At 46.8% G+C, this 21,132-nt stretch overlaps 1 protein-coding gene across 1 annotated transcript in view; it reads right to left on the reverse strand.

The window, feature by feature from the left end:
• LOC119953109 (probable ATP-dependent RNA helicase DDX41) overlaps nucleotides 1–21,132 on the reverse strand; it is a 92,448-nt gene that overhangs the window by 22,628 nt on the left and 48,688 nt on the right. Inside the window, exons 9-12 of the mRNA XM_038776959.1 lie at nucleotides 15,413–15,549; nucleotides 6,247–6,409; nucleotides 4,919–5,050; nucleotides 1,894–1,965 (exon numbers count right to left, since the gene is read on the reverse strand). Coding sequence (XP_038632887.1) covers nucleotides 1,894–1,965; nucleotides 4,919–5,050; nucleotides 6,247–6,409; nucleotides 15,413–15,549 — 504 coding nt within the window. The remainder of the gene's footprint in view (nucleotides 1–1,893; nucleotides 1,966–4,918; nucleotides 5,051–6,246; nucleotides 6,410–15,412; nucleotides 15,550–21,132) is intronic.

Here is a 21,132-nt window from a genome sequence, read left to right on the forward strand (position 1 = left end):
TAAGAGTATGTAGAGGCAGTATCTGGGAGCAAAGCAATCAGATTGTCTCCTTGGAGGCTGAAATGGCAACGTTGGTCAGTGATAATAGAGCACTGAGGGTCAAAGTGGACAATCTGGTGAATCTCCGGGGGGTTTTGGGGGGGGGGGGTGGGGATAGAGAGAGAGAGAGAGAGAGAGAGGAGATCCCAGACAAACATTGTGAGGCTCCATGCGGAGCCAATCAGAAGGAATGAGTCCTGAGGTGGACAAATGACGACCGAGACTACAATTGGGAGGAGCAAGCCAGCAGGCTCTATCAAGATGTGGGTGCGTAACTTGCAAAAAGGCAGGCAGTGTTTAACAAGGCCAAGGCCCCAATGTGCCAGAGGAGGCTGATGCTTTTGTTAAGAAGAATGGGCTGGAGCCGAGTTAATTGTAATTTTATGAGGTCGTTGTATTATTGGTCAGGGCATGTGGTTATGGGAACTTGTTGGGGTTTCTTGCACAAGTTTGTATTTTCTTGTTCTTGTGTGGGATGGGTGTATTTTCTTTGATTATTAAAGTTGGATGTGGGCGGGTTGTCATGGCTATTTATTTGTTTTGACTCCAGGCAGGGGCCATCCTGCCAGCTGAGGAGGTAGCCAACGGGAACAAAGTAGTGGGGGTAACTGCAACTCATTATTTTATTGTAATTTTAGATAATGAGTTTAGGGTTTTTGTTTAGTTTAGTGTTAGAGATAGTTGAGGGAGGAGCTAGGGTTTTTTTTTGTCATTTGGCTGTTTGATTGGTCATTTAGGTATGGCGTCGTGGGGAGGCGGTGATGCGGATGGGGAGTAAAGCTCCCTCTGCACTTTCCCATCAGACAATCCAAAGACAGATACAACATAGGATAGATGTATCGTCTCATCAAACACTCTTCGGACAGGTAAAGCACAGGTTGGACACTGAACACCATGGATCAGCAAGATACTTCTCACATTACTGAGAGATGACCAACAGTTCTCAAAGGAGACATTGGGCATGAACTAACGAGAAAAAAACAGTGTGCGTTCTGGATTAACGGGGTCCTTCTCGGCGCTTGTAGATGCCAATATCTAACGACACTCTGGGGTGTTAGGGTGCCTCAGCGGGGAACGCCCCGTTGAGGCAGCGCTCAGTCATATTCCCTGCACTGAGGAGCACCACTTGTCAATGCAGGAAGAAATCGGGGTGTCATTTGTAAATGCCGCCCTGATCTTTCAACCCACTGATGTGACCCCAGTAACCCCCCCCCCCACGCACCCATTGGGGGTCCTCGGACCCCGGGCACCCCACCTCATATAGGCAAGGCACCCCCTGGCCCAATCCACGGCACAGGCAAAATGCTCCCAAGGCACCTTTGCACTGCCAGCCTGGCAGTGCCCCTGTCGGCCTGGCAGTGCCACCTAACACCCTGGTGGTGCCGAGCTAGCACCTGGATGGCACTGCCATGGTGCCAGGTTGGCAGTGCCCAGATGGCATCAGCAGTCCCAGGGTACCACCCTGCCTAGAGGCCACTCACCTGGGGGCTCCAACCGCATGGAAGACCCCCTTCAAGTGCCGTTCTGCCTGGTCTGTTTGTGGGGACCAGCGCTAAACGGCACCCGGCTGGGGTCTCCTCGGCGAGGCCATTAGATCCCGGGTAGCAGTTAGAACCGGTTTCAGCAAAGTTAAGCGAGTGTTCGATCTCATGAGGCGCAACAACCATTGGGTATCCTGGAAGAGGCCTCGCGCGGGATGTACCGCGTCCAATCCCGATTTCGCCGGGAGGCAGCCGGTAATATCGCGTCCATTGTGTGTGGTGCTACAATGTCCGTCAATTATTGGGTGTAATATCTCATCACACTAAGAGGCAAAACAATGAAACTGGACTAGACTGAAGTGAAGTCCTTTACCGGAGGTGGAGTCTTCTGCAGACATTCCAGCAAGTACACCATCTTAGCTTCTTCCTTCACGTATTCCACCTCCTAAACATAAGAGGACATTCACATTTCATTCATGTTGATCAGCACTAATTCTCTGAAGGAAGGGGTAACATGTTGGAATTTAAAGTTCTCAGCATGAACATGAAACCAGCCAACTCATTCATAATCTGAGCCTCACCATCAACTTGAAAAGGAGAAACAGTTAACACTGACCTGTACTACATACAACATTTCAGGACGACTAGTTACTTAAAGAATTCACATACAACACCATAAATCCTTTGAACAGTCTCTTGGAGTGAATGCGAGTAATCACAATGGCTTCCAGGGAGATATACAGCTTTGAAACAAATGATTAGCCCGAGGTAAGAAATGGAACAGGGTCACCATCAGGAACTGGTTACAGAGCCACAGCGTGAAAGGATGCATATAACTATACTGATTCTGGTTCAGCTCAGTGGGCTAGATAATTGGCTCCCTTGAGGAGGCCGCCATATGCGGGTTTAATACCCACACCAGCTGAGGGTTATAATAATAATAATGGCAGCACTGGTGGCGCAGTGGTTAGCACTGCCGCCTCATGGCGCCGAGGTCCCAAGTTCGATCCCGACTCTGGCTCACTGTCCATGTGGAGTTTGCACATTCGCCCCGTGTTTGCGTGGGTTTCACCCCCACAAACCAAAGCTGTGCAAAGTACGTGGATTGGCCAAGCTAAATTGCCTCTTAATTGGAAAAAATGAATTGGATACTCTCAATTTATTTTTATTAATAATAATAATAATCTTTATTGTCACAAGTCGACTTACATTGCAATGAAGTTACTGTGAAAAGCCCCTAGTCACCACATTCCGGCACCTGTTCGGGTACACAGGGGGAGAATTTAGAATGTCCAAATTACCTACAGCACTTCTTTCGGAGGAAACTGGAGCACTGGAAACTCACACAGATACGAGGAGAACGTGCAGACTCCGCATAGACAGTGATCCAGCCGGGAATCGAACTTGGGATCCTGGTGCTGTGAAGCCACAGTGCTAATCACTGTGCTACCGTGCTGCCTGGGGTTTCCTGCTTGCTGTGTATAAAGGCTTATTGCACTCTGATTTTGTCCCACAAAAGTCCCGAATGACGTGCTTGTTAGGTGAATTGGATATTCTGAATTCTCCCCGTGTACTCGAACAGGTGCCGTAGTGTGGCGAGTAGGGGATTTTCACAATAACTTCATTGCAGTGTTAATGTAAGCCCACCTGTAACATTAATAAAGATTATATTTGAGGAAATGACCAGAGAAAGACATGGTCTTTAAAAACAATGACCTATGGCAGGCATAGTCATAGACATAGGATGGATTTTCAGAAAAAGATGGCTGAGGAATGACCAGACATTACAATCATAGGATAAAAGCAAATTACTGCGGATGCTGGAATCTGAAACGAAAGGGAAAATGCTGGAAAATCTCAGCAAGTCTGGCTTCCGGTTAGGCACACTACAGCCTTCCGGCCTGAACATCGAATTCAACAACTTCAGATGATCAGCCCCACATCGACCCATTTGTTTTCCTTTCATTTTAACTGTCTTTTACCATTTCTTTCTTTCTTAATATACATTTAATTTCCCCCCCCCCCCCCCCCAATCTTATCCACCTTTCCTGCACCTTTCTCCTCTTTGCTTCCCCCTTCCCTACCCCCCACACCTACAGTTCATCCTCTGATGTTAGTTTCCCTGCTGTTTGACCTTTCACATCTTTTGTCCTCTCTGGGGATTGCCATTAACACTCTTTCCCCTTGGTTTCTGTGGCCATTAGCACCCAGTTTCCCTGGGTTTCTGTGGCTATGACTCATCTTTCATTCTCACTCCACAGTATAAATATTTCCCACTCTCTCTGTCTGTTAGCTTTGACAGTCATCGGACTCGAAACGTTAGCTCTTTTCTCTCCCTACAGATGCTGCCAGACTTGCTGAGATTTCCCAGCATTTTCCCTTTCATTACAATCATAGGGTATAGCAAGTAGAGGGCAGGGAAGAAAGAAATTAAAAAAGACAAAGATGATGGGACTCGGGGGAGGAGAGAGGATGAGCATGCAGGATCTTGGAGGACGAAAGGGTCAGGGGAGCAATGCATCAGACAATGAAGAGCGTGCAGGCAGGGGAAGGTAATGGGACAACGGAAAATGTGAGATGGAGAGGGAAAGGATGTGGAAAGGACAAGAGAGAATGAATGAAAGAAAAAAGAATGGAAAAGAAAAATGTAGTTGCTCTTATTTTGTAAAAGAATGCAATAAGCCAATTTATACACAGCAAACAGATATTTGACAATCTATTACAGTGATGTTGAGTGCGGAATAAAGTTTGGCCTGGACTCCTCTTTGAAATAGTCCTATCGGAACTTTCATGGTCACCTTAGAGAAGATAGCCCTTGAGAATGCAGCATTCCCTGATACTCGGAGTGGCAGTCTAGGCTTTGTGCTCAAGTCTCTGGAATGTACCTTCTGACTCAAGAGTGAGTATAAAATAACATGGAATTGCACTTCCTCCACTAAGTCACAACTAAGGCTCGATAAATATACTTTTTTTTTTCAAGATACTGTGGGACAAAAACAGGTGGACTTTCTGGAATGAAAACAAAAAATACTGGAAACACTCAGCAATAAGGCAGCATCTATGGAGATAAAAACAGAGTTAACATTTCAAGTCAAGGAACTTTAAGCAGATTCTGAATATTTCCAGCATTTTCTGTTTTTATTTTGGATTTACAGCTTCTGCAGTATTCTACTTTAGGGACTCTGGAACTTTCTTTGCACAGTACATGTACAATTTGGAGTTATGCAGAAGGCAATAAGGGGCTACGTTAGTGTTGGTAAAATCAAAAAGTTTCAGATGGAGCTCTAAACAAAGCGATTTTCTAATCTGACGTTGAAAAATTCCTTTGAAGCCCTCCTCTTTACACAGGTTAACTATATCACACAGTATCTAGATGAATTTTACTCTTTCCATCTCACCTGGATCACATCGAGGCTGGCAGCTCCTGCTCGGCCCACATTAATGGTGATGGGCTTCACCAGGGCACTCTTGGCAAAGTTCTGAATCTTTTTCGGCATGGTGGCACTGAAAAGTAGAGTTTGGCGTTGGCCCTGTGGGAAGGTGTAAAGTGACATGAACATGAGCCTAAAAAAGCATCAGACTGGACAAATCCCTCCTACGGAGACAAATGGAAAGTCAAAGCTTTCCATTTCTGGCCACAGTTCGGAACTCTCCTCCTGTTTCAACTGAATATCAACATCTCCTTGCGGGGGTGTGCCTTGTAATTGAGCAGCAAATGGCCCTTATCCATTATTGTTAGGGCCGTAAGGCCCTTTTTGGGAAGACAAAGGAGAGGTATCCCCTCTAATTTCCTCTTTCCCAGCCAAAAGATGACTATCCTGGACTAGGTCATTAAATCTCACTCACATAACCATTCTGGTAGGGGAACAACAGAGGTCAGGACTAGAAGCAATACCCAAGCAATGGCAGGGATGAGGAGGAGCGCACGCCCTGGGTAATGGAAGACATAATAACTGAGAAGGATAATAATTAGAGATGCCATTCCTGATGACTAATGAAAGCATCAAGTGAGAAGAGCCGGGTCAAATACTGGGCAGCACGGTAGCACAAGTGGATAGCACTGTGGCTTCACAGCGCCAGGGTCCCAGGTTCGATTCCTCACTGGGTCACTGTCTGTGCGGAGTCTGCACATTCTCCCCGTGTGCGCATGGGTTTCCCCCGGGTGCTCCGGTTTACTCCCACAGTCCAAATACGTGCAGCTTAGGTGGATTGGCCATGGTAAATTACCCTTAGTGACCGAAAAGGTTAGGTGGGGTTATTGGGTTACGGTGGAAGTGAGCGCTTAAGTGGGTCGGTGCAGACTCGATGGGCCGAATGGCTTTCTTCTGCACTGTATGTTCTATGCTATGGTTCCCTCATCCAGTCAAATATTCTGCCGACACCATCCACCTAGACTCAGTCAACAGTTGTCCAGAAAACTGTAACCAGCATTAGAGAGTGTAGGGCGAAAGGAGGGGAGAGCAAACAAAGGGAAATGGTGGTGCGGACAGAAACAATACAGTCTGGTCTGGACATACGTCACTGACACCGGGGGAGGAGTGAGGAACAGACTAGGGATTTTGAAGAGCTGGGAGGGTAGGTATAACTCAGTGCACCTGGTTTGAATCCAACTACAATGTTTACAGGTTCTGCCTGTCCACTTCATTAAGCCAGACACTTCACCTGAACTAATCTCAGTGCCGCAGCTATCCTTCACAAAGATAAAGATAGTCAGAGAAATGGTCACCTTAAAGTAGGAGAAGATGGTGCGAATGTCTTCCTCAAAACCCATGTCAATCATCCTGTCTGCTTCATCCAATGCCAGATACCTACAGATGTCCAAACCAACCATTTTTTTCTGTAGAAGATCCATCAGACGACCAGGAGTGGCGACCATCATGTGCACACCTCTGCAGAGTGACAGAGGATTGGCTTTTAATCATTACATCTGTAGATATTTGTACTGAAACATTTGTTCTTCCAATGGACAAAATCAAAGTCAGCTTCCTGCAACTATCCCTGCAGGAAGTGTATTTGGTCCTAAACGCGAGATAGGTGATATCCCCGATGCAATCAATTTCACTCTTGCCCAGAATCACTAGCTGAGACTGAGGATCCCTCACCCTCTTACCCCAACCAACATAGGCAGCAGCTTTGATGAAAACACAGGGGATAATTTATTTGAAAAGTCCTACAAAACTCCTTTGCCTTTGAATTAGTAATACCAAGCCAAGTTACAATCAAGGAGGCCATTCAGCCCACTGGGGCTGTACCAGCGAGAGCAATTTTTCCCTGCTTCAATTATTTATTATATTTATCCTGATGCAATAGTCCTGGTGCATCCGCTCCATGACAAATCATTCCAGCCAAAACAACCCTCCATGTAAAGACCTCCCTCGCGACTCCAATAGTGACAACCTTAAATTGACGATTCCACATCACTGACCTCGCAAACAAAGGAAATTAACTCTCCCGCTGTCAAGAAACAGAGGTAGTTTTAAGTGGACTATATTCGTATTGTTAAATATACGGGCGGCGGGGTGGCACAGTGGTTAGCACTGCTGCCTCACAGCTCCAGGGTCCCAGGTTCAATTCCCGCCTCGGGTGACTGTTTGTGTGGAGTTTACACTTTCGCCCCGTGTGTGCGTGGGTTTCCTCCGGGTGCTCCGATTTTCTCCCACAGTCCAAAGACGTGCAGGTTAGGTGGATTGGCCATGCTAAATTGCCCGAGTGTCCAAAAGGTTAGGTGGGTTATGCGGATCGGGTCGAGGTGTAGTGTGCTCTTTACAAGGGCCGATGCGGACACGATGGACCGACTGGCCTCCTTCTGCACTGTAAATTCTATGATTCTATGATTAGAAATAAGATATAGATTTAAGTGGGTTTAAATTAGAGTTTTTGTGTAGGAAGGGTAAAACTCTAGTTAGATTAATGTTAAACAAAGGTGTTAGCACGTATGCGGGTTTTGGTTTCAAATCAATCGGTGTTTCTATTCTGCTGAGAGAGAGTTTATGATGGGAAAAGTAAACATGTGTTTGGAGAAAGAATGAGATGGTGCTTCGCAACCAGGGACCACTTTCAGATCAAAGACCTTTTGAGATTTAGTGTTTCATTGGATTCCAGCAGTTGGAGATAGGAAGCTAGAGAGGGAACAGCTATCAACTCTGCTAGAAGTAGAAAAGTTATACAATGAAATAACGGTAAAGCCAGACATCTGAAGCAATTGTAAGTTTGGAATCCTTATTTCTAGCCTTTGGAAACAATAGTATTCAATTGGGCACTGAGTATCAGAGTTTTGCTTGGACCTCTGGAAGCTTGGGCAATTCAAAACAGAGGAATACTGACGGGAGAGTTGGCAAACCTGGAGGTTGATCCTTGCTAAAACATCTGAGAAAAAGCCTTGTTTGAAAGGACAGATGGAAAAACTGGAGGTGAATCCTTGATGAAAACAGCTGAGGGAAAGCATTGTTTGAAAGAAGATTTTAAAGAATGTCTTTTTGAGAGCGGAGTTTGGAAACACTCGCATGACAATCATCTGGGGGAAATTTGAAGAGAAACCCACAGAAGACGGATTGAGTGGCATCTGCCACTGGGTTTGTCTGACCACAGGTAGCCTATTGGGTTACAGGGACTGTGTGTTTATTGAGAACATTATAGCATAAGATACATCACGTAACTTGTATTATCCTTGAAATCTGGGTACAGTTGTGAAGATATGGGGGTAAAGGAATATTGTATTATAGTCAAACATTTCACGTTTATTAAATTTTTTTGTTGTTAAAAGCTAATTGGCAGCCCTGATACTCTGTACTCAACGTTTTTTTTTAAAATTAAACGTTACTGTCTTTTTAGCCAGGTTTCTATTCTAGGATCTACTCGTACTGTTTTTTTAAATATAAATTTAGAGTACCCAATTCATGTTTTCCAATTAATGGGCAATTTAGCGTGGCCAATCCACCTATCCTACACATCATTGGATTGTGAGGGTGAACCCACGCACTGGGAGAATGAGCAAACTCGGACAGTGATCCAGCGCTGGGATCGAACTTGGCACCTCGGGTCCATGAAACGGCGGTGCTGACCACTGCGCCACCGTGCTGCCCCCGTCCAATTATTTTTATTTATCTTTTTATAAATTTAGAGTACCCAATTTATTTTTTCCAATTGAGGGGCAATTTAGTGTGGCCAATCCACCAACGCCACATATCTTTGGGTTGTTGGGGGCGAAACCCACGCAAACACGGGGAGAATGTGCAAACTCCACACAGACAGTGACCCAGAGCCGGGATCGAACCTGGTAGCTCAGCATCGTGAGGCGGCAATGCTAACCACTCCGCCACCATGCTGCCCACCCCCGCCCAGTTATAACATCAACTGAGATCGCAACACTACTCATTCTATCAACGCCCTTCATCATTTAAAAAACCTCCCTCATCTAAATTGACTCTTATCCATTACTGCTCTAATGGAAACAGTTCTAGCATCTCAAGTATTTCCACATAACTGTTGGTTCCCAACTCTGGCATTATCCTGATGAATGTACACTCTCTCTGGACTTAATGTCGTGTTTATAAGGTGACACCCAAAACCATACACAATACTCTCAATGTGCCCTCATCAATCTTTTCTACATCTTGATCCATGTTTTGACTCTAGCACCCAATTACTCTATTAAAAGCTCCAAAATTCCACGACCATTTTTGATTGAAATGATTTGGTTGAAATGCTATTATCCTCATAATTATTTTGGGCTGACTTCCGGTGGCGGCTATGAGGGAGTAGGTCGCACATTTGGTGGTTCCCGTTTCGGTTGGACTTTTGGACCTTTTCCCCGACTTTTTTGCGCTTTTGAGCACAGAACTGGAAAGCAATAGTACTCAGACACAGGACCCATAGAGAATTATATGGACCTAAGAAGCCGGAGGGACCGTAAAAGGCAGAAGAAGTGGTCGAGTAAGGGCACAGTGGAGGCTGTGAGAGAGACCAGCATGGCTGGTGTTCACAGCAAGGAGCTGACAGCCCAGAATGGAGCAGCTGCTGCAGGCTAAGCAGGAGGGCTTTTTGGCTTTGAAGCGTGACAACTTGGAGCCGCTTCAGAAGTCGATTGATCGGATGGGAAAAAGGCTGGATGATCAGGCTGAGAAGCTCCAGCAGTTGGAGAAGTCAGTGGAGGAGCAGGCTGACTTTCAAATGGTGGCGGATGTGGAGATTCGGAGGCTGAGGGACCAGCAAAAAGTGCTTCTGGAAAGGCTGGAGGACCTGGACAACAGATCACGCCGGCAGAACATGAGAATCGTGGGCCTCCCGGAGGGGGCAGAGGGGCTAGACGCTGCCGCATTTGTGGAGGGTATGTTTCAGAAGTTGCAGAGGAACGAGGTGTTCCTGCGCCCACTGGTGGTGGACAGGGCACACAGAGTGCAGGTGAGGCAGCCGCGACAAGGGGGTCCCCCATGAGCGATGGCGGTACGCTTTCACAGGTACCTAGACAAGGTGCTGCAATGGGCAAAGAGCACACAAACCTGTATTTGGGACAATACCACCCTGTGTGTACCAAGATTTGAGCGCGGAGGTGGCCAGGAGGGGAGGCTACGGGCAGGTGAAGGAAATACTATATAAAAACAAGGTGAAATTCGGGTTGCTTTTTCCGGCGCGACTGTGGGTTACGTATAAGTGTCAGCACCACTATTTCAAGGAACCCGAAGAGGCGATGGACTTCGTTAAGAAGCAAGGGCTGGCCCTGAGCTGAGGACATTTGGACTCATGTTAGAGCTTTTAAGTATATGTGGTGCCTATCCCGTTTTGGGATGTATCTTTTTTTCTTCTTGTTTTTGCATGGTTTTCCTGAATGTTTCCTGTTTGGGCTCTTTGCTTAGTTAGAGTTTGGCTGGGGGGGAATTAATAAAAAAAGTTAAAAGGGTTGGGTTCAAATGGATGCTTCAGGGGAACTTTGTGCTTTTTTTTGTGTCTGCATGACTAAGCCTCTTATTTCTTATCGCTTTTTTTTCTTGTTTAACTTGAATTGTGCTATTGTAGGGGTTGTTTATGACTTGTATAGAGTGTTTGCTTAAGTAGGGCTGATCTGGGGAAGTGGTGTGGGGGGGGGGGGGGGGGTGACTGGGAACAATGGATGGGAGACGGGCTGGTGCCGAGGCTGGGAGCCCCAGGCTAGCTGAGTGCAGCTAGTCAACGGAAGCCGAGGAGGTCATGGATGGAGCCGGCCAGGAGGCGGGCCAGAGGAAGCACGACACATGGCTGGGGGGCTGACCAAGGAAAGGGGATGGCTGATCGGCATGGGGGGGGGTGCGAAGTGCCCCCAACCAGGCTGATCACCTAGAATGTTAGAGGGTTAAACAGGCCAGTGAAGAGGGCGCGTGTGTTTGCGCATCTGCGAGTTCTGAAGGCGGACATAGTCATGCTGCAGGAGACGCACCTGAAAGTGGCAGACCAGGTTAGGTTAAGGAAGGGCTGGGTCAGTCAGGTCTTTCATTCGGGGCTTGATTCTAAGACGAGGGGGGTTGCGATCCTGATTAATAAACGGGTACAATTTGAGGCGTGGATGGGTGTGGCAGGTTCGTTATGGTGAGGGGTAAGCTCGAAGGGGTGAGAATAGTCCTGGTCAGTGTGTATGCCCCTAATTGGGACGATGTGGATTTTATGAAGAGGATGCTAGGGAAGATTCCCGACTTGGACTCGCGTAAGTTGATCATGGGCAGGGACTTTTTTTTTTTATAAATTTAGATTAGCCAATTATTTTTTTCCAATTAAGGGGCAATTTAGCGTGGCCAATCCACCTACTTTGCACATCTTTGGGTTGTGGGGGTGAAACCCACGCAAACACGGGGAGAACGTGCAAACTCCACACGGACAGTGACCCAGAGCCGGGATCGAACCTGGGACCTCAGCGCCGTGAGGCGGTTGTGCTAACCACTAGGCCACCGTGCTGCCCATGGGCAGGGACTTTAATACAGTCCTGGACCCGAGCCTGGACTGGTCATGCTCAAGAACGGGCAGGTTGCCAGCGATGATAAAGGAACCGAGAGGGTTCATGGAGCAAATGGGGGGAGCAGATCCGTGGAGATTTAACCAGCCGACGGTGAGGGAGTTCTCGTATTTCTCTAACATCCACAAGGTGTATTCCCGAATTGACTACTTTGTGCTGCGTAGGGACCTGCTGGCCAGAATGGTGGGGGCAGAATATTCGCCAATTGCCATATCGGACCATGCTCCGCACTGGGTAGACCTGCAATTTTGTAAGGACAGCTTTCAGCGCCCACCATGGAGGCTGGAAGCTGGACTACTCGCGGACAAGGCGGTGTGTGGGAGGCTGAGGAAATGCATGCAGAATTACCTGCAGGTGAATGATACTGGAGAAGTCTCGGCAGCGGTGCTCTGGGAGGCACTGAAGGCAGTGGTGAGAGGGGAGCTAATTTCAATCCGGGCGTACAGGGACAGGACGGAGAGGGCAAAGACGGACCGACCGATTAAGAAAATTCTACGGACAGACAGGAGTTACGCGGAATCCCCGAGGCCAGAGTTACTCAGGAAACGACAGAGGCTGCAGGCCGAGTTTGGTGTGCTGACTACAGGCAAGACTGTAGAGCAGCTTAGAAAGGTAAAAGGCGCGATTTATAAGCATGGGGAGAAGGTTAGTAGAATGCTCGCGCAGCAACTGAGGAAGAGGGAAGTGGCTAGGACAAAAGGGAGGGTAGTGGATGGGGAAGGTAATCTAGTGGGTGATCCAGCAGGGCTGAACAAGGTCTTTAGGGACTTTTATAGGAAGCTGTACACTTCGGAACCACCCACGGGTCCGGGGGAGATAAGGTGATTCCTGGACGGACTGACCTTCCCAAGAGTGGGGAGGGGGTTGGTGGACGGACTGGGGGACCCTGGTCCGGATCAAAGAGGTATTGGGGGCCCTGAAGGTCATGCAGTCGGGTAAAGCCCTGGGGCCGGACGGGTATCCAGTGGAGTTTTACAAAACAATTGCTGGAATAGTGGGGCCGGTGCTGGTCAGGGTCTTTAACGAGGCAAGAGACAGAGGGAGTTTACCCCCGGCGATGTCGTAGGCCACCATCTTGCTCATTCTGAAACAGGATAAGGACCCGGAGGCCTGTAGGTCATACAGGCCGATCTCCTTGATCAACATAGACGCCAAGTTACTGGCCAAGATTTTGGCGACCAGAATTGAGGACTGTGTAATTGTGGAGGACCAAACCAGGTTTGTAAAGGGGAGGCAGCTGGTGGCCAACATAAGAAGGCTGCGCAACGTGATTATGATGCCCCCGGAGAGTAGGGAGGTAGAGATAGTGGTAGCCATGGATGCTGAAAAGGCTTTTGACCGGGTCGAGTGGGATTATCTGTGGGAGGTACTAGTACGGTTTGGTTCGGGGCGGGGTTCAACGACTGGGTTAGGCTATTGTATCAGGCCCCGGAGGCGAGTGTAAGGACGAACAGGACGACATCGGACTACTTTAGACTGCACCGTGGGACAAGACAGGGCTGCCCTCTCTCCCCACTGCTGTTTGCGCTGGCAATAGCGCCGCTGGCAATTGCACTGAGAGCTTCTAGGGGCTGGAGAGGGCTGGTCCGGGGGAGAAGTGGAACATAGAGTCTCGTTATACACGGATGATCTGCTGTCATATGTATCGGAACCAATGGTGGGGATGGACGGTATTATGGCAACCCTGAGGGAATTTGCCGGTTCTCCGGATACAAACTGAACATGGCTAAGAGAGTTATTTGTAATTCAGGCGAGGGGGCAGGAGAGTAGGCTGAAGGGGTTGCTGTTCAGGCTAGTGGGGGAGAGTTTCCGATATTTGGAGATTCAGGTGGCACGGGACTGGGGCAGGTTGCATAAGCTCAACCTGTCCCGACTGGTGGAACGAGCGAGGGAGGAGGTCCGGAGGTGGGATGCACTCCCGCTGTCATTGGCGGGGAGGGTGCACTGTTAAGATGAAGATTCTCCCGCGGTTCTTGTATGTTTTTCAGTGTCTCCCCATCTTTATCCCGCGGTCCTTCTTTAAGAGGCTGAATAAAATTATCCTGGGATTTGTATGGGTGAAGAGGGTGATGCTTGAAATGAGCAGAGGAGGTGAGGAGCTGGCATTGCTGAACTTCAGCAACTATTACTGGGCGGCCAACATAGCGATGATAAGGAAATGGATGGTGGGTGCGGGGTCGATTTGGGAGCGGATGGAGGCTGTTTCGTGCAGGGGCACTAGCTTAGCAGCCCTGGTCACGGTGCCTCTGCCGCTTCCGCAGGCACAGTACTCCACCAACCTGATAGTGGTGACGGCTCTTCGCATCTGGGGCCAATGGAGGAGTCATGTAGGGGAGGTAAGAGCATTGGTGTGGACCCCAATCTGCGGCAATCGCCGATTTGCCCCGGGGAACATGGATCAGGGTTATCGACTGTGGAGGAGGGTGGGGATTGTGAGGATGGGGGATCTGTTCCTGGAAGGGAACTTTCCGAGCATGAGGGCGCTGGAGGAGAAGTTTGGGCTGGTGAGAGGGAACAACTTTAGATACTTGCAGGTGAGGGATTTTGTACCTAGGCTGGTGCCGTCCTTCCCACGCCTCCCGTGGGTGAGGGTAGAGTTTCAGACGTCTACACGGAGCTAATGAGAGCTGAGGATAGGCAGACCGAGGATCTGAAGCTTAAGTGGGAGAAGGATCACGGGGAGGAGCTGGAGGACGGTATTTGGGCAGAAGCTCTGAACAGAGTAAACACGACCGCAACATGCGCCAGGCTCAGTCTGATCCAGTTTAAGGTCATGCACCGGGCCCACATGACGGTGGCCTGGATGAGCAGATTCTTCGGGCTGGAGGACAAATGTGCTAGATGCGCCGGAGGGCCGGCTAACCATGTACACATGTTCTGGTCGTGCCTAAAACTCAGGGGGTATTGGCAGGGATTCGCAGATGTCATGTCCCGGGTATTGAAAACCGGGGTGGTAATGAGCCCGGAGGTGGCAATCTTTCGGGTTTCGGAGGACCCAGGAGTCCAGGAAGAGAGAGAGGCCGACGTTTTGGCCTTTGCTTCCCTGGTAGCCCAGCGACGAATACTGTTAGCAAGGAGGGACTCAAAGCCCCCGAGGGCTGAGGTATGGCTATCGGACATGGCAAGCTTTCTTGGCCTAGAGAAAGTCAAGTTCACCTTCAGAGGTTCACCCGAAGGTGGCAGCCATTTATTGACTTCTTCGCAGAGGTGTAAGCTTCAGCAGGCGGCGAGGGTACAGTAGAGTAGAGATGGGGGATATTGAGGCAGATTCCTGCGTGAACAGAGCCGTGGTTTGCACTATGTTTATTTTGTCATTTGTGTCTTGACTTTTATTGTTGGCCCAAGATGTCACCAATCCTCCACGATTTTCAGTCTCTTTACATTCAATCTATACTCCCATTATTCAGTTTTTCCCTTCCAGAAGATACTTTTCCGAACACTCCGGCATTGTTTGCAACATGTTTATTACACTCATTCATGGCCTTGAAAATTAACAAAATTCACACTATACTGAAGTGTTCAGAAAGGAAAGGACAGCAAATATAGAGAAACAAAAATATTCTCCTTCAACTGTGATTGAGAATTTCTGAGTAAGAGCAGAGAAGGTTGCCCAATCTTCTGGCCAATATTCATTCCCTCAACTAACATCACTGAAAACATGTTATCTAGCCATTTATCTCAGTGCTCTCTGTGGGATCCTGCTGTGTGCAAATTAGCTGCCAGGTTTCCCTTGGAGGCAGTTTACAAAATACATAGCTGAGTTCCACTGTGGAACTCTTTCACAGGGATCTATCAATTTACCTTTCCACATCGGTTCACAGTGGAGAATGGCCATGGGTCACAAGGCAGTTATCCAGTGATGTTCTCTTTCTGTGAGGGCAGGAACAAAGGGCAATTCAAATTCTGCACGTACCGTTTGACAACCTCCATTTGCTCCTTGATGGACATGCCACCAATGCAGAGTGCGCAGCGAAGCTGGGGAAAGCCATCCTCTTCTAGCAGGCGGCAGTAATAGTCGATAATCCCGTGGGTCTGTCTTGCCAATTCTCTCTGAATGGAAAGGAAGACAATGTTTTCTTCAGCCCATACACACGCACAAGTAACATTTGTATCACAATATCTCTAGTCACAAAAAAATACAGCAATTTCACATCAGTAATGTCAGTATAAACACTGCTGAGCAACACAAAATTACAATCATGTGTGCTGATCTTCACAGCCCAGGCTGCTGTGGGAAGGTGCAAACCATGAGATGGATTCACTGTCAACACAGATGAGACCTGTGAGGCCTTTGGCTCTGGTTTGAATTTAAGCTGCACCTAATGGAGACAGAAGTCTCTTCTTTCAATTGCTGTGCAGGTTCTCATTCAGCTCTTGGTGGTGATGGTCATTGTTTAACCATCCTCAAGCCAGTAGTTTCACTTACAATGGCTGATATGGAAAACAAACAAATATCACACAAAGAACCGGAGTGCTGGCTACAGTTGAAACTAATATGTAATATTGAAGTGAATCACACTGCCCTGGGAGTCTTTGATGAGAGAGAATAGAGGGAGCTTTACATCGCATCTAACCTAGTGCTGTATCTGCCCTGGGAGATTTGATAGATCAGTTTTAAAGGAGCTTTACTCCATATCTAACCCCGTGCTATACCTGTACTGGAGTTTTTGATGGGACGATGTTGAAAGAGCTTTACGCCATATCTAACCCTTTGCTCTATCTGCCCAGGGATATTTGAAGGGGACCAGTGTAGAGAGAGTGTTACTCTGTATCTAACCCATGTTGTACCTTCCCTGGGAGCATTTGATGGGCCAGTGTACAGTGGCAAGTTCCTGGGGGGTTTTGACAGTGTGGATGTGAAAAGGATGTTTCCTCTTGTGGAAGAATCTAGGACTCGGGATCACAGTTTAAAATAAGGGGTCGCTTATTTAAGACAGAGATGAGGAGAAATTTATTCTGGCAGCAGGCTATGAGTATTTGGAACTCTTCTTCAAAAGGCAGTGAAAGCAGAGTCTTTGAATATTTTTAAGGCAAAGGTAGAAAGATTCATAAACATAGAAAATTAGAGGAGTGGATCATTTGGTTTTTCGAGCCTGCTCCACCATTCCATATGATCATGGCTGATCCTCCATCTCAACGCCATACTCCATGGTGTATTTAGTGTGCAGAAAACAATCTATTTCCTTTTTAATATATTCAGTGACTTGGTCTCCACAGCCTTCTGTAATAGGGAATTCCGCAGGTTCACCACCCTCTCAGTGAAGAAATTTCTCCTCATTTCAGACCTAAATGGACACCTCCATGTCCTGAGGCTGTGATCCCTTGTCTGGACCCCCAGCCAGGGGAAACATCATCCCTGCATCCAGTCTGCCCAGCTCTGTCAGAATTTTATATGTTTCAATGAGATCTCCTCTCATCCTTCCAAACACCAGCAAATACAGGCCTCATCTTTCCTCATGCGACAATCCTGCCATCAGACTGGTGAACTTTCGCTGCAGTCCCTCTGTGGCAAGTATATCCTTTCTTAGGCAAGGAGACCAAAACTGCTCACAATACTCCAGGGTTTGGTCTCACCAAGGCCCCGGACAGCTGCAGAGAGACATTCTTGCTCCTATACTCAAATCCCCTTGCACTGAAGGCCAACATACCATTTGCCTTCTTAACTGCTTGGTACACCATGTAAAAGTAAAAATGGGAAAATGTGTCATTTGAAACGTGGAAGTCTGGCAATACCTGACATAAGAGCACATGAGAAAATGTAGGGAAAAATCTGGGGTTAACAGAAGCTGGAAAAGAAGGGTTTGAAATGCAGCTAGCCTTTATCAGACAGGCGTTAAGAAAACAGCTTGTGACTATTCAAGCTGTAAAACTGACGTATGTCTTTTAGGTCACAGCAGATTGAACTTTTAGTTATATGGAAAAAAACAATATTTTGCACCTTCTTTGAAGTTAATTATTTTAGTAAGCAGCTAAAAAAGAATTGCTAGGATCTTCAGTTGAATTTGGTGACACATGTTTAGGTGTGAAATTGTGCTGACACCAGGTGAATATGGGAAGCTGGAGACAACGGGAACACACATTAGCCCCAAATCGGAGTCAGAGTTATGAGCTGGGGCACTATTTGGTAATAAAGCAACTTTGGAAATGACAGAAACCAGATGTAACACCCCTCTGGGATCAAAGCACTTTTGAACATCACAAGGGAAACAATGTAATCAAAAGTTCGATGAGCTGAAGTCATGCTCAATATGAATACATAGTCGTGTTAGAAATAATTCAGATTAACGGTAACTTATACAATCAAGAGTAAAATAAAGTTACTTTGCAATAATGCCATATAAACTTAATAACTGCTAGAAGGGGGAATATAAACCCTAAAAAAGGGGCCAGCCAGCAGAGTCAGCTCTCAAAGCTCGGTCATGGGAAGAATAGAACATAGAAACCGAGCAGAACAGTGAATCCATCTGAGGAAGACCAAAAGCTAAAGAGAGATTGTCAAGGTGGACCTGAAGGTCTTGTCAACCAACCAAGAGAATCCAGAAGCAAGATCTTTTTATTTTTCTGTAAAGACAGTGATTGCATCTTTTAAAAGAAAAAATATAATCATAAAATAACTTAAAGTTTTAGCCTGAAACAGTAGTTATTACAAAGTCTACTTTACTTACTTAGCAATGCAGGACCCAGGATCGATGCTGCTAAATGGTAAGTAGATAAAATTCTTCTGTGAAGATATGGGTGATACCGGGGGATAACTTGAAAATATAGTTTGACCCAAATAGCACCCACTGAAGTCTGCATAGGAGTTAGGGAGTGAGAATCCATCCCTGTTCACCATTTAGAATGTCTTATTGACCCTTTTTGGTATAGGGGGAATTCTAAGAATAGTGGTGAGATTTTTACTTCAACCTGCACACTTGCTTTCAGCGACTGGTGTACAAGGACACCCAGGTCGGTTTGTACATCAACCAATCTATCACCATTTAAATAATATTCTGCCATTCTGTATTTTCTACCGATATGGATATCTTCACACTTATCACATTATAATGCATCTGCCATCTGCCCATTCACTCAACTGGTCCGAATCGCCTTGAAACCCCTTCACATCCTCCTTACCACTCACAATCCTACCTAATTTTATATCATCAACAAACTTGGTTTAAGAATAGCTGGGGCCCCAAGAACTGATCCCTGTGGTACCCCACAAATCACCACCTGCCATTCTGAAAAAGTGTTCCTACTTTCTTGTTTCCTGTCTGCTAACCAATCCTGAATCCTAACCAATATTACCCACAATCGCATGAGCACTAATTTTGCACAATAACCTTTTATGTAGGATTCTATGAAAGTTTTCTGAAACTCCAAATATATCACATCCACAGGTTTTCCCTTATCTATTTTGCCACTTATGGCCTCAAAAACGTCCTCTCATGTTTATTAAACATGATTTCCTTTCATGAATCCATGTTGATTTTGTCTAATATTAATAGTTTCTAAGTGTCCTACTGTTTACAATAAAAATTCCCTGCTACTGATAAGGGTTAGAATATGGAGGTTAGGTTACAATCATAGCAGCCATGATCATACTGAATGGCGGAGCGGGCACAAGGGGCAAAGTGGCCTACTCCTGCTCCGAATTTGTATGTGCAGTTTTGCTCACTATAGTATAAAGGAAAACAAAGGAGCACTGGAGAAAGTACTAAAGAGACTTACAAGAACTCAAAAAGGTATAGCTATCAACAGAGACTGAGCATGCTTTTGGAGAAGAGAAGACTGAGAGGAGACATAAGAACATAGGAGACGGAAGAGGCTATTTGGCCCTTCTAGCCTGTTTGACCACTCAAGAAGAACATGGCAAATCTAGTTGTGGCCTCAGCTCCACTTTCCTGTCTGTCCCCCATAACCATTGACTCCCGTGAATGACAAAAATCGGTCAAAATCTGTTTAAATAAATTCAAACACCCAGTCTCCACTGGTTTCAGAAGAAAATGTCACACACCAATTTGGGAGAAGACGTTTCTCCTAATTTCTGTCTTAAAAGTGAGACCTCTTGTTTTTAAACTGTGTTCTTGGAGGTCATGTGATGTGAGCACCAGGAGCGGCTGCATTTTCACAAGCATTGGCTTTGCTCATCTTGGAATAATTTATTTTATCCTGGTGCACATTCCGTATGTGTCTTTCCTTGAGATACATGTCTTGTGCTATGTCCCTGGAGGATCCTGATTGGTGTTTTGCGAAGAGGATAAATTGAAAAAAAATCCTTGTTTGACTGCAACAGTCGAAGTGGGCAGGGGTGGGCCCAGCTTACAGTGGTGCTTTTGTTGGTGAGTGGGCTTGTGCTTCAGTGGTGCTGTGTGTCATTGCGAATGGCCGCCATTGAGAATGTTGGTGGTGCAGGTCTTTAGAGCTCCCTTTTAAGATTTGCAAGCTAACCTAGGGAGAATGGTGGAGGCGCATGAGAGAGTTCTTCCATTCGGAAGCACTTTCCCTGATAAGGGCCTGCCTTCAAGATGCTGAGATCCTTTTATCTAGTCTTTTAGCTGATGAATTTGGGTGGGCAAGATGTGTCTCTGAGCCCGGTCCCTGGCGAGAAGTGGGAGGCAAGTTCCCGATTGAGTTTGAAGTTTGGCTGCTGTGCTTTATTAATCTTGATTTGGAGGCCGGGTGCATCAGGTTCGACGGAGAACAGAGTACCTGACCTTCAAGCCTGGGATCGGATGCCCCCCCCCCCCACCCATATTATCCCACCTTCGATATTCGTCGTGAGAGGTTGGTGGTTGCCGAGCAGGTTGAGGCATTCCCAGCCGGGGCTTCGTCTGTGGGCTACTTGGGTGCCAGCATAGTGGAGGTGAAGGTGCTTCATTCGTTGGAATGCTTGAGAGATCCTGAGAAGTATTCCTTTATCTGTCTTGGTGACGGCCTTCTCGAGCAACATAAATGGTGTCATTATCCTGCAATTCTTCAGTAATCCTCGACGTTAATTCCTTGTGATTACTTTGCTGTTTATTGTTGCCTATTCTGCAAGGACATGCGAGATGTGAACATGAGAATGAGTGTCGTCTGTTATCCTGTTCTGGCAAAAGTCATATTGAGTCAATGATGTGAAATGTGATCTGTGCACAGTTTTACTCCCTTTTGTTATTATATGTTATAATCCTTGTGGTTATGGGAGGGAGGGGTGCTTTTTTGACACCCCGTATCTCGTTTATAGTGAAAATGAGTGGAGCCAGGGAGGGGTGATGGGTGGATGATGGTGGTGGTGTCAAGTGATCGGATTTGTTAAATCCTCACTGAGATTGAGGATAGCCCCCCCAGTTACAGCTAACTGCATCAAGTTTTTATTTTGTCTTTTTGTTATTTTGGACTTAAAAATCCGTGCCTTTCTTCTTCGATAGCAGAGGACTGGATTCCTTGTGATTCTTCCTTGAGGTTGGAGTTTTCCCTCTGGGTCCCTTTTTTTATATTTACAGCTACTAAAATGGGAGGATACTTGCGGTGCACGTTGAGCCAGGTTTGGTTGATCCTTGGTTGATCTGTTAAAGAGTGAGATTGTTCTTAGTATTCTTTCTGAGGTTTCTTCGGCATAGATGGTGGCGGTGCACTGCCCTGAATGTGGTTGGAGAGATGCGAGTC

The sequence above is a fragment of the Scyliorhinus canicula genome, chromosome 18 (assembly GCF_902713615.1).
Source record: "Scyliorhinus canicula chromosome 18, sScyCan1.1, whole genome shotgun sequence".
Lineage (NCBI taxonomy): Eukaryota > Metazoa > Chordata > Chondrichthyes > Carcharhiniformes > Scyliorhinidae > Scyliorhinus > Scyliorhinus canicula.